Genomic DNA, 14,182 nt, shown 5'->3' with positions numbered 1-14,182 from the left:
ATGCACACTCCGTATAATATTATAGAAACTGTAAAGTACATGTAGTAAGTGAGAGTAAACCCTAGCAGTTATGTTCACAGACCACAGAGACATTATAGGAATATTATACAGGGACTGAAATGTGTAAGTAAACTGGAATTATTACTATTATCTTTTTAATGTGTCACTACTTAACATACTTTTTTTGTATAGTTGCGTTTTATCAAGTCAAATTTCACATTTAGGTTTGTTATTTTTATGCACATAGAAACTGAATTTATAAGCCACGAGAAATTAGTAAATTTTCACGTCAGATTTCCATCAGCAGATAGTCCGAACAATCTCAGTGATGAAGTGAAATTTGACCGTTAAACTTTTGTGTAACTGTGATGAGATTCATGATATCATGAGCTGAGATAACTAGTAGAGGTCACACAGAGAATTATTTTTAGCCTTTTCAGTTTCATTACCATCTCCTGTCCACATGCCACAGTGAAACTAGAGGCTCTAATCTAATCACTACACACTAAAGCTCTAATTTTTACACACAATGCTAAGAAAAAGACGTTGAATGCTATTATATTTAGCTCTAAAAGCCCTTTTTTCTAATATCATGACACTAAATGAAGAGGCAAGGAAGATGGATATAAGTGCTGTTTTTGGTTCACTACATATAGTAAATGCTTTATAAGAGAAAGCTGCCCATGAAACGTGTAATGCTGCCATAGTAACATGAATGGAGGCACCATTATCAGCTTAAGTTACTGTTTTTTTCTGGTTTGTTTTTGTGTGTGTGTGTGTGTGACCCCACTACCTACACGTAACCCTTTTTTAGCTCATCCTAACAGAATCACCTTACTCCACTGTGTTGTGCGTGTGTTTGTCATCAGCCAGAGAATTTATTTTGCATGTTCTGATTTACCCATCTCTTTTATTTCAATTACTTTTTAAACCATATAAAGCAGCTGTCAGTTCAGGGCACCAAGGTAAGTGAGTGGACAAGCTGAGTTGATTGTTCCATCCCTTCATTTAGAAAATGAGTCTTGAAGTAATTTGTCCCCCTAAATACTTAGAATCCTTTGGGTTGGGTTAGGGTTAACCTTAACCAAAACCTTTTGGAACTGTAGTTTGTGTAGAATTAGTTTGGAGTGGTTAGTATTAGGACACTGTTGTTTATATATATTTGATAATAGTACACTTCCTACCTCATAATTTATCAGTCACTTTCTTTTGTTGTTAGACTCTCACAGTGTTTTTCTAGCAGTTTTTCATCGAACAATGTATAATTAGGAATCCTTTATTGCCAAAGCTAGAGGAACATTTAGCCTTTTGCATCACAGTAGAGGAGGATTCACCCCATTTGCTCTCCATATAAAAAGTTTAACAAAGGTACCTATGCAAATTTTCAGAACAAGCACTTAAACATGTGATTTGGTATTTTGAATGGATTTATATGGTAATGTAACACAGTTTTTGAGGATTCAGGGTTTTTTTGTTTTTTTTCTTTCTAACAACTGACAAAACTCTGGTTGCCACTTCTTCAGGTCATTTTTAACAGCACAGAGCAGCAAAGCACTGTCCTCACCAAATATAACAGTTGTAATATCTCATGGATGAAAGCAGCAGGTTTTATTGGAACATATAGTGTTAATTTTAACAAACACTGATATTATCAGTGGTGTCACAAGAGGCTCCATTCATTTCTATAATGGTCTTGTGGTTATTACAAAAAGGTATCGCAACTAATGTACAGTGTGTTTGCATATAGCACCTACTTTTTAGACCTGAGTGAGATCTTATGAGTGAGAATTAAAAAGGACATATAACAGGTGTCTGCTTGTCGTGTCATTGCCCATTAGTTACTGAGTTATTTCCTCATTTTCCTCCTTGCACCAAAGATACCACTCGGCCAAAGAGGGACTACGAGGTGGACGGGCAAGACTACCACTTTGTGATGTCCAGAGAGCAGATGGAGAAAGACATCCAAGAGCACAAGTTTATTGAGGCGGGACAGTACAATGATAATCTTTATGGAACAAGTGTCCAGTCTGTGAAATATGTGGCTGAAAGGGTGAGCCTCTGATCTGTTATAAAAGCTGCATGTTGCACCACATCAATTGTGAAATATATGTTGATAGGACAATGTAATGGCTATAGAACAATGATCCTATGTGTGTTTAGACTGTCCTTATCATAGCGCTGCTTTTCTTATTCAAATTGGGATTGTTACGCTTGTTGCTTGCTTTGGACAATCTAATGTTTGCGACAGCAGCGCCAACTGTAATACTACTCAGCAAAAATCCAAAATTTGTCTGTTGCGCTTTAAAGGATCTAACAAGGTGCAGCTTTGATATTATAACCTGAGAGATCAGAGTCAAGTCAAGTCAAGTCAGTTTTATTTACATAGCGCCAATTCACAACAAGAAGTTATCTGGAGGCACTGTACATATAGAGCAGTCTAGACCAAACTCTTGATCTTAAATTTACAGAGAGAGACCCAACAGATCCACCATGGAGCAGCACTAGGCGACAGTGGCAAGGAACAACTTCCTTTAAGAGGCAGAAACCTCGAGCAGAACCAGACTCAGGGTGGGCGGCCATCTGCCTCGACCATTTGGGTTTAGACAGAGGTGGGGGGGTAAGAGAAAGACAACATTGTAAATACACAGACTAAGTCAAAATGTAAATAGTAGTAATAATAATGATAATTATAGCTAAAGGAATAATAATGACAGAGCAGTGAAACATTAATAGCAATAACACTACCACTAACACTAATAAATGTTAAATTGTTGTAACATCAGTTGAGCTGGATCATGGAGCAGCAGGAGACTCTACAGCTCCGGAGACAGAACCCTGCAGTAAGAGAGAGAAAGAAAGAAAGAGAGAGAGAGAGAGAGAGAAGCACAGCCTGGGCACTGATGTGCTTGAGGAAAGAAACACACAGAGTGATGCAGTGATATTAAGATGGTTTACAGTAATCTTGTCTGCAGGACAACATGGACAACATTTACTAACTACTAAGCTTAACTGATGCATTGAGGCTGACCCAACCCGCTGAACGTAAAAAGGTAACCTGAAATAAGAATCATAATAAAATGCTAACCGAAAGTTAAGGCATAGAGATGAGTTTTTAGTTTGGATTTAAAGGCCTCAACTGACTCAGCCTGTCTAATATCAATAAGGAGGTTGTTCCAGAGGAAGGGGCCCAATAGGAGAAGGCCCTGCAGCATTAGGAGCATTTTAAAGTCTGATCTAACATGAATAGGGAGCCAATGAAGGGAGGCTAAAATTGGAGTAATGTGGTCAAATCTTCTTGATTTGGTTAGCATTCTAGCTGTAGCATTTTGAACCATTTGTAGGCTTTTAGTGCTAGGATGTGGTGGTCCCACAATTGTCAAGGGATGTAGTTACTTGACTTGACTTGACTTGAGCTAACTTGACTTAGCGTGCTTTGTGTAGTACATCTCTTGTAACTCAGTGCCTCTGTTTCAGGGTAAACACTGCATTCTGGATGTGTCTGGAAATGCCATCAAACGACTACAAGTAGCACAACTCTATCCCATTGCCATCTTCATAAAACCTAAGTCTATTGATTCATTAATGTAAGTATTCTTATATCGCACTATAATGTAGCTGTTAGCAGATGGAGCACACAGAAGTGTTGTATTTAAATTCATTAACAACTGCAGCTCGTGCTGTGAGCACCACAAGTGGAGGCTGGTGTGTGAACTCATAATGAGAACATAGTAGAATACATTTGTAATAAATGAAATAATTCAACACAGAAGTTATGATTGCTCACAAAACTGTACATTAATAAACACTTAACATGTCCTCATATCTGCTTACAACTACACTGTAATGTTTGTATACTGCTTGTAATCACTACAAAGGGGGACTGAAAGTGAAGTGTTCCGTGGACTTTTATTCACAGTTGTCATAAGTTATATCAAAATCAGAGACAGAATCATGTCTGGGTCTGTAATATTTTGTGTCCTCTCCCCCTGTGCAGGGACATGAATAAGAGACTGACAGAGGAGCAAGCCAAGAAAACATTTGACAGGGCTATGAAGCTAGAGCAGGAGTTTGGTGAATTCTTCACAGGTATGGTATTAATAAGCGTGCAAAAGCAAAAGTATATGAACTCAAAAGGCTGGCTAATGCTAACTGCTGATTTAAAAGCTCTTTGTTCCAACTTCTCACAGAATAGAATGAACATTATATAAGTTAAATATTAGTTTTTAAAGTGAAATAATTCAAATTAGACATTTTGCTTAGATTTCAGTATGTGTAAAAATGTTCTGGTTTTTGTTGTTGTTGTTCTGTGTTTCATACACACTTTTCAGTCAAAATAAAATATGCTGTCATTTTATGTTGACCAAGGTAAGCTCATGTTTAGGTCAGACAATCCAGGTGATTCAAGCAAAAACATTTTTACTCTACTACTCTAGTCTACACATAGGGGCTTAAACATTTGACCGCTGATGCATGTGTGGCTGTAAAATCTAAATTTGATGTACCTATTCTATATAAAGTTCCACAATACATAAATAGTTCCCTTTGCTCTGCAGCTCTGGTACAAGGAGACACCTTAGAAGACATTTATAACCACTGCAAACAGGTCATAGAGGAACATTCAGGACCCTATATCTGGATCCCCTCAAAGGAAAAACTATAACTCATCACCCTGGAAGGGAGTCTGGACTGCTAGAAACTAGTAATAAGATGTAAAATATGATAACTGTATTGCGATGAACAGTCTTCACAAATAATTATTCTGATATGTTTTTTTAATTTTGTTTTATTTTCTCTCTGGTTTGGTTATTGCTTTGTTTTTCACTCTACATGAATGTTCCTGAATGTATACTGGAAAGTGTTTAGGAAACAGTTTAGGAAACATGAACTGTTATTGGATATTTGATGATTTTTATTTGAACAAAATGGAAAAGAAATGGCATGGAAACTAAATAAATATGGGTATGTGTCCATGTCGGCACTGTGTTAACAGGAAATTGGAGATGGTATATATGTTACGGATGTCTTTGCTTTGCTAACATAGGAAGGAAAATAGGTATTCCAACTCTCCCTTCACATTACAGCAACTAACAAATAATAGCAAAATTATAAAGTTTAATGTTTTGTCTGAGTTTGCATCTGTGCATCCCCTGAAAACAGCTTTATTTTTGTTTACACTGTCAGTTCTTCCTTAAATCACTGTATTTATTTCTCTGACATGAGGATGTGTGAGGAAAATGTTTTATTCACTGTAAAATTGTCATGTCATTTTTTTATTATTTAAAAGCAGACATTACTTATTCAGCTGTTGCACTGACAATGATAAGTAAAGGGAGAAAGCTGCTATCTGTAATGGAGATGTAACACTATATTTTGCTACTTAACTTGCTAGAGGGCACAAAAGCACAGAATTATTTATTATTCAGAACATAACTTTGATTAAAAGGTCATTTATAGAGCATATTTTATTTGAGTGATGTAGTATGTTGTGACTGGATGGCTGGGAATTTTATAGTTAAAGAGACATCTGATGTTCCAATATTTTGTAGACTTGGAGAGGAGAGGGTAGTCAAAGTAGTGATTTAATTTAATACTGAAACACATTTTTGTCTTTTGAAACTAACAGCAGGACAGCGAAGAATATGAATAAAAATAAAGAAAAATGTTTTTGAAAGAATAAAAATTGGACAAAATGCAAATATTATCAAACATGAATATTCTGTAGCAACATTGTGGAGTCATAAAGGAAGAGAAGAGAAGGCAATTTAGATGTGTTGTTTCCTCAGGCAGGCAGTTCCAATGTCCTAATGAGAAATGTTTGACAATAATGATTGATTTACAGATTGGGAAGACCTAACACACAGTCTGATTTAAAACACACACACATTACACACACGTTATTTGCAATTGGTGTTTTCTTCTGCAGTGTTTCCCTTTGGAATAAAAAATATCAGTTTGACTCTGACTGCTGAATATTAACTACAGATAAAGGGGGGGGTGAGGGACTGAAGATTTTGCCACTTTAGAAGTGCATTATGAGGGAATCTGTAATGGCCAGTATAAACCAGAGGAATGATTACTGCAAACAGTTTCAATGTTCATATGATATGAAAATTGTGAACCTGCCCTTTAATTGTTTGGTATGAAAATATAACCATTTAATGATATTGACAATGTACACAAAGTATTAATCATCAGTGACATCAGCCTACAGTATTGACCCTCAGGTAGCCTGTCACTGAACCTTAATGATTACATCTCTGTGTGATGTGTCTGAGCTATAGAAACCATGACTTGAGAAATGAGCAGAACACCTGACAGGATAACAAGGACTATCCTGAATCATCTACAGAGAGCCTGGAGACCTGAATAAAGTAATCTCAGATTTATTGCCATTTTGTTCAGAAGAGGGGGAGCCCTGATTATCCTGCGCAGATGCTTAACAGACCAAGCATGATACAGTATATCCACTATATATAGTTTACTCACCAGTGGCTTGCCTTGTTTGAAAGGGCATACAATATAGTACCTCGCTTTATTAAAATTAGAAAATAAATATCCATCATGTACTTAAAGCACTTGGAATGGCTAATGCATCTAACCAATGTGATGATCTTCCTGTTCTGTTTAATTGCTATGCCATTGGCTGTTAGACTCCCATGACAAGAATTTGTGAGTGATATATATTCTAGTGTTACTGCTATTTGATTTAGACAGCATGTTTCACCCAACCTGTTTAAAATTAAATATAGAAGTTACGTTAATTGCAGGTATGTTTCTGGTCAATGGGACATTTCAAAAGTGCACTTAATCATTGTTTTTTGTAATGAAAATAGGCACTGTATGGTAATGAGGCAAATATAAATCACATCCATTGATTATTCTGTAAGATGGAACAGTGAAACCTGAGAAGATTGAACTGCTTGTATGGACCACATACTGTACCTGTAGTAGACTGATGTGAAGCAAGTAAAACACACTGCAGTTTCTAAAATGAGAGTGTTTTTTGAAGAAGATACTGTGTTTATGAAGACATAAGATCATCTTTCTCTTCTCCCTTGTCATAGGTTGGTTGTGGCTGATGGACATTTTCAGCTGTGATATGTGTTGGTCAATGCATATGTTTGCAATATGTTTCAAGATATCTACCATTATTCTTTTGCAAATTTTCCATAAAGTATTGGTCACCACTTGCCTTAACAGAGTAGGTTTACTGTGCATCAAAGATGGAAGCTTATAATTGTACTTTTCCTTTGACAATAGAAAATTATATTTAGTCCTCCTTCATGTAAGAGAGCTGAATGAAATCTAAGCTATATGACATTGTGCTGAGGGTGCTGACACCTTGTACTTACAACATTAAAGGCTGAAGAGATATTTTATATTTTGTAATTTTATCTTAAAAATTAGCATTTCTGTGGCAACAAGAAAAACCTTTTAAAATGATGCTGAATGATGAGACACCTCAATATTTTGGCCATTGTTTTTCAAAAGTGTAATTGGCCAGCATTATGATGACATATAAAAGAAAATATATCATCAATATTCTGGCTTGATACTTATACAGTATTTCCAAAGTCATTGTGAAAATCGTAACACATGATATTTTACAGGCCAGTGGGGATTTTTGTGTGGAAATGTAAAGGATGTCTGACCTATGCATGTTTCAATAGTCTTCTGTGTCCTGTGGATGTGCAATATTTCGACACAACTGAAGCATTGAGGTACTTGCTGTGTTTTAACACATGATCAAATTGCAATTTTTAATCATTTAATCAGACTTGTGTCTATTTTAAACCCAAATAAAAACATTGTTGTAAGAGGTGTTGTCCAAGCAATATGTTTGGTTATCACATTTATTATATTCCCTTTTCAGTTGTTTAAGTTGTAAACCTGAATTCACATCATGATTTTCTTGTTGTTAACATTACTAACCCCATAAAATATATATTTAACCAAAAGTAAGTATTTCAACTACATCTTACCAGGTCAGTGTTTTCTACCCAACAATATGCCTTGCCATTGTGTCTATATTCAGGTGCATTCTTCAGTAATGGTGCACTAATAAGGTGCTCCTCATCAACATTTTGAGTCTTAGATAGACATGTTCACCAGCATGAATTTGCCCTGAAACTGCAGACAAAGTGGTGAACTGGAAAAAGTTCCATGACAGACTGACTTTTAGTATTAGCTGTAATTCCTTTCAACATAGTGCAGTTGATGCCAGGCTTTCATCTTCATTTCCACCCTGCAGCGAGTTCTCCATTGTTCCACTTCAAGTGATGTACATCAGTGATTGATAGATACAATATGATATCACACAACATTTTCTGCTTCATGAGTTTGTGAGGGTTACCTGAACATCTTAATAAACAACTGTATAGGGCAGCGAAGGATGGATTATGAAGGATAGAATCGTTGTTTCTTCCAAATTAAAGAAAATTAAAGCTGCTTTCGTCAGCCACATTTGGATGAGAAATTGAATTGACCTTGGCATGTTCTCTTTATAAATGAGAGTTTAAACACCTGAATTAAGACACAACTGTATTCTGTTGTTGTTAATACCATGTTTCTGTAGGAGTACAAACTATTTTCTGTGCAATTTGTTTGACATGTTATTGATTAGAAATGTTTACATAATATTCATGAATTAATGTTGGTGATGATGGTGTTGTTCATAATGGGATTGGAATGGGAGTGATCGAAAACTTTTTTTACTAAAGCTAAATACACCTTTGTGTAAGTAAATGAATAAAGGGGAGAAATTAATAACTTAAAAAAATAATTTGTATAGTGTCAACGAGCAAAAGGATTTCAAATTCTGAATAAATTCTGTTTTGTCTCTAAAATATTGACCTTTTGTTTCTATTTGAGAATGTACCAAGTAAATATTACCAGTTCCTATTTTCATGGTTGGTGCTAGTGTACCAAATAATGTGTTACTTTGTAAATTTCTTCTTCCATCCAGGTAGATGTGTGAATCATGCTGTAAGGGCACTATGATGTTGTGCGTTGTTAAATTTTTGTTCAGTTTTTATGTGTTCAGTTTCCATTCTTCCTGGAAAACTGATACTGAACCTAGGGGCTCTTCTACTCACATAAATCTGGTCTTTTTTTGGGGGTTGTCTGCTTTTGTTCAGAGCCGTCTTTAAACCTTAATTTCTATTCAATATCAAGATATCATGCACTCAACGTGAGATATAATACATATGCCATGTGTGATTTACATTTTATGCACCAAAGAGCAGCTGGAATACCCAGCCTTCTTGGAGCCTCTGGGTGGTTACCTGGAGAGAAGTTTGCCAAGGGACTCTTTAGTTCTGCTGAGGAACTTCAACACCCACATGAGCAACAATGGAGAAATATGGAGGGCTGCAAGTGGGAGGAATGGTCTGTCTAATGTCATTGGATTTCTGTACTATTCATGGCTTGACCATAACAAATATAAGTGTAATTGGTACCAGAACACCTTAGGCCAGAGATCGATGATTGACTTTGAGGTTGTATCATCAGATTGGTGAGTGTAGGACAGACCTGGCAAACCTGGCAGTGCGTAGAGGATAAACCACGTGGGATCTTCAACTCCCACTTCCAGAAGAATTTCTCATGCATCCGGAGGGAGGTTGAGGACACAGAGTCAGAGAGGGCTGTGTTCAAAGCTTAATCACAGAGGCAGCTGGTAGGAACTGTGGTCAGAAGGTCATTGAGGCTTGTCCAGCAGCAACCTAAGAACCCTGGTGGATACCAGCAGTGAGGGAAGCTGTCAGGCTGAAGAAGGAGGCCATTTGGGCTTGAGTTGTCCTAGGATTTCCTGAAGCAGTAGACAGCTACCAGGAGGCCAGAGAGGCTTCAACTTCAACTGTCATGGAATCAAAAGCTCAGGAAGGAGTGACGACAAACCGATTGGCTCAGGCTGTGTTCAGCCAGGGAGAAGAACTTCTGACCCAGACTAGATTTATTGTCGGTGGTGGAAAGTGCACTTTGAGGAGCTCCTGAACCTGATCATAAGTCCTTAGTCTGAAAACTTTGGCCAAGCCTCACCCTTATCCCTGGCAAAGGTTGCTGAGGTAGTCAAGAAGCTCCTCAGTGGCAAGGTGCCTGGTCAAGTCAAGTCAATTTTATTTATATAGCACTGAATCATAACAGAAGTTATCTCAGGGCACTTTTCATATAGAGCAGGAAGAGACCATATGCTATAATATTATATTAAGAGTGTCCAGTTAGGCAACCGGGTGTGGATAAGATTTGCCCTGAGATGCAGAAGGACACCATGGACCTCGCTGAGCCGGACTCAGTTCACCAGGCTCTGGCATATCAAGGGTACCTCGTTGGTCAACATGAGAAATCACTCAAAGACATCACCAAGTCCCTCCAGAACCTCACTCTCTGTGTTAGCCAGCTCAACAGTCAAATGGAGTTGGTTGCGGCCCAGCTAAGCCCCTCTCATCCAGTCCCAGATCCCACACCTCAGACTCCCCGAGGGCCGCCCATGCCCACACCTGAGAGGCATAATGGTGATTTAGGGGCCTGCCGGCCATTTCTGTTACAATGTCATTTAGTTGAGAATCAGCCTGTTTCTTTTGCCAAGGCTAAGGTTGCTTATGTTGTAGGACTCCTCTCAGGTAGAGCCGCACAGTGGGCTACTGCCCTGTGGGAGCAAGATCACTTTTCATTTTCCTATGTTAACTTTGTAGTGGAGATGCGTAAGGTTTTTGATCATACCGTCAGGGGTAGAGAAGCTGCTAGCCAGCTACTTAGTCTCTGACAAGGTTCTTGTATGGTGGCCGATTACTCGGTCCAGTTCAGAGTCCTGGCAGCAGAGAGCGGGTGGGACAAGGTCTCATTACAGGGGGTTATTCTTCATGGCCTGTCAGATGCCTTGAAGGACAAGCTCGCTGTATGAGATGAGATGGAGTCTCTCGAAGCCCTGATTTCCCTAGCTACATGCTTAGACAACCGCATGTGTGAGAGACGTACAGAGAAGAGCAACCGCCCGCAGGTTCCCTCCCTCGCTCCCCAGCCTTGTTTCCCTCCTGGTCTCTCATTTTCTGGGCATCCACCTTCACACTCTCCACCTCGCAATGTCTCCATGCTTTCCCCTGAGGAACCTATGCAGCTGGGAGGAGCCCAGCTGACTCCTGCTGAGAGGCAGAGAAGATTCCAGGAGTGGTTGTGTCTCTACTGCGGGTAATCCGGTCACTCGGTTGCCATTTGCAGGACAGACCCACCAGGAGTAGGAGGGCTCCTGGTGATTCAAGTCTCTGCACCCTCCCAACATTACTCCTTCTCCTGTATTCAGGTGGAGGCTGTTCTTCTGTGGGAGACCATTTCCAGTCCAGTTATGGCTCTGATCAGTTCTAGGGCTGATGAAAGTTTTCTTGACTCTTCCACTGCCACTCACCTGGGTATCCCTGTCTTGAATCTCCCTACCCGCAAGGAGGTAAATGCCTTGGATGGCAGACTACTTGCCCAAGTGACTCACCAGACCATCCCCGTTACCCTACTCACTTCTGGTAATCATTGGGAGACAATTCAGTTTTTGTTGATTCCCTCACCTCAAGCGGTTTTGATCCTCGGCTAGCCCTTGCTTAAGACTCACAATCCCCATATTGACTGGGTAAGCGGCACCATCCTCAGCTGGAGCTCTCAGTGCCACAACACCTACTTACATTCTGCTGTCACCCATCCTGATTTCTCCGCTTCCTCAGATTCCAAACCCCCAGATCTCTCCTTGGTTCCTAACCTTAACCCTAACCCTAATCCTAACCCTAACCCGACCCTGCATTGATTACCGTGGTCTCAACAACATAACCATAAAGAACAAATACTCACTTTCTCTCATGGACTCATCTTTCACACCCCTACATCAAGCTATGGTTTTCACTAAGCTTGACCTCAGGAATGCTTACCACCTGTTGTGAATCAGGGAGGGGGTTGAGTGGAAGATGGCGTTTAACACTCCCCTGGGCCATTTTGAGTATCAGGTGATGCCATTTGGTCTCACCAATGTCTCCGCTGTCTTCCAAGCTCTCATTAACGATGTCATGCGGGACGCGAACCATTTTGTAATAGTGTACCTGCTGAACAGCAACATCATGTCAGGCCAGTGCTCAAGAGGCTGTTGGAGAATAAATTGTTTGAGAAGGTGAAGAAATGTGAATTTGATGTGTCCTCTGAGTTTTCTGGGATTTTCGGTGGAGTGTGGACAGGTGAAACCAGACCCTGTGAAGGTGAAGGCAGTGGTGGAGTGGACCCGGAAAACAACCTCAGAGATTCTGGGCTTTGCTAATTTCTCCCTCAGGTTCATCTGTAACTTCAGCAAGGTAGTTATCCCACTCACAACACATCCTCATTCATCCAGACCCATCCAGACAGTTTATTGTGGAGGTGGATGGACTCTGGCGTGGGGGTGGTAGTGTTCCAGTGTTCCACTTTAGATGACAAACTTCAACCTTGTGCCTTCTTCTCACATCGTCTTTCTCTTGCAGAGTGCAACTATGACATAGGGAACCGGTGGTGCTGGCTGTGGCTGAGTGGAGGCACTGGCTGGAGGGGGCTGAAGTGCCATTCCTGGTTTGGACTGATCATAAGAACCTAGCGTACCTCCAGTCAGCCCGGAGGCTCAGTCCCCGTCTAGCCCGATGGGCCTTGTTCCTGACCCCATTTAACTTCACTCTGTCCTATGGGCCCGGCTCGAAGAACGTGAAACCCGATGCTCTGTCCCGTTAGTCAGAACCCCCAGTACCCAGCACTGATTTATGTCAAAACACAGGATCCATAGACTCAACTGCAAAACCTAACCTTGACTCTTTTTCTCTCATCGACCTCCCCCAGCTCACAGCTTGTCTCCTAGACCCCATCCCAACTAGGCTGCTTAAGGAAGCTCTGCCCTTAATTTGCAGTCCTGTATTAGATATGTTAAATCTGTTCTTGGTAACAGGTATGTGCCGCAGTCGTATAAAATAGCTGTAATCAAACCTCTTCTAAAAAAGCCCACTCTAGATCCAGACGTATTAGCCAATTACAGACCTATATCTAACCTCCCCTTTCTTTCCAAAATCCTAGAGAAAGCAGTTGCAAAATAGTTGTGCGACTTTCTACAGGATAATAGTTTATTTGAGGTTTTTAAAAGTTTTAAAAGTTACAAACGACCTCCTGATCGCATCAGACAACAAACTTTTTTCTGTACATGTCTTGTTAGATCTCAGTGTTGCTTTTGATACAATTGAGCATCACATCACCATCACAGAGACTGGAGCATTTTATTGGTATTAAAGGAACTGCACTAAACTGGTTTAAGTCCTCTTTATCTGATAGGTTTCAGTTTGTGTTAACAACTACTCCTCCATGTACACAAAGGTTAGACATGGAGTTCCACAACGGTCAGTGGTTGGACCAATCCTCTTCACTTTGTATATGCTTCCCTTGGGCAATATTATCAGGAAACACTCCATAAATTTCCATTGTTATGCAGATGATACACAGCTTTATCTGTCAGTGAAGCCTAACAAAACCAATCAGCTAGCCAAACTCCAGGCTTGTCTTAGGGACATTAAAACTTGGATGACAAGCAATTTTTTATTACTGAACTCAGATAAAACTGAAGTCATTATAATTGGCCCTGAACACATCAGAAAAAACATTTCTAATGATGGAGTTCCATTAGACGGCATTGCCCTGGCTCCCAGCTCCACTGTAAAGATTCTGGGAATCATCTTTGATCAGGATATGTCCTTTAACTCACATATAAAACAAACTTCTAGGACTGCCTTCTTTCATCTGTATTATATCAAAAAAAATAGACATTTTCTGTCTCAAAAAGATGCAGGAAAACTAGTCCATGCATTTGTTACTTCCAGGCTGGACTACTGTAATTCATTATTATTAGGCTGCCCCAACAAGTCTCTAGAGACTCTGCAGCTGATTCAAAATGCTGCAGCATGGTTACTGACAGGAACTAGGAAAAGAGACCATATTTCTCCTGTGTTAGCCTCTCTACATTGGCTCCCAGTCAAATCCAGAATAGAATTCAAAATCCTCCTCCTCACTTACAAAGCCCTTAATGGTCAGGCTCCATCTTACCTTAAAGATCTCATAGTCTCATAGTCTCCTACAATCCCACTAGGGGACTATGAGGTTGAGCTTAGTGAAAACCATAGCTTGATGTAGGGGTGTGAAAGATGAG

At 39.7% G+C, this 14,182-nt stretch overlaps 1 protein-coding gene across 1 annotated transcript; it reads left to right on the top strand.

Annotated features, from left to right (window-relative positions):
- Window positions 1-1,877: 1,877 nt before the first annotated feature.
- Window positions 1,878-8,859, top strand: LOC108879190 (disks large homolog 2; the record flags this gene model as incomplete). Its single annotated transcript, XM_018670385.2, is given in 4 exon segments — window positions 1,878-2,050; window positions 3,475-3,584; window positions 3,995-4,086; window positions 4,554-8,859. Coding segments are annotated over 4 exon segments (482 nt in total), but the record flags the coding sequence as incomplete, so codon positions are not given.
- Between the last annotated feature and the right edge of the window lie 5,323 nt (window positions 8,860-14,182).

Source organism: Lates calcarifer, unplaced genomic scaffold (genome assembly GCF_001640805.2).
Source record: "Lates calcarifer isolate ASB-BC8 unplaced genomic scaffold, TLL_Latcal_v3 _unitig_600_quiver_2697, whole genome shotgun sequence".
Taxonomy (NCBI): Eukaryota; Metazoa; Chordata; class Actinopteri; family Centropomidae; genus Lates; species Lates calcarifer.
Note: the sequence above shows the minus strand (reverse complement) of the source record. Positions and strands in the feature narration are given on the sequence as shown.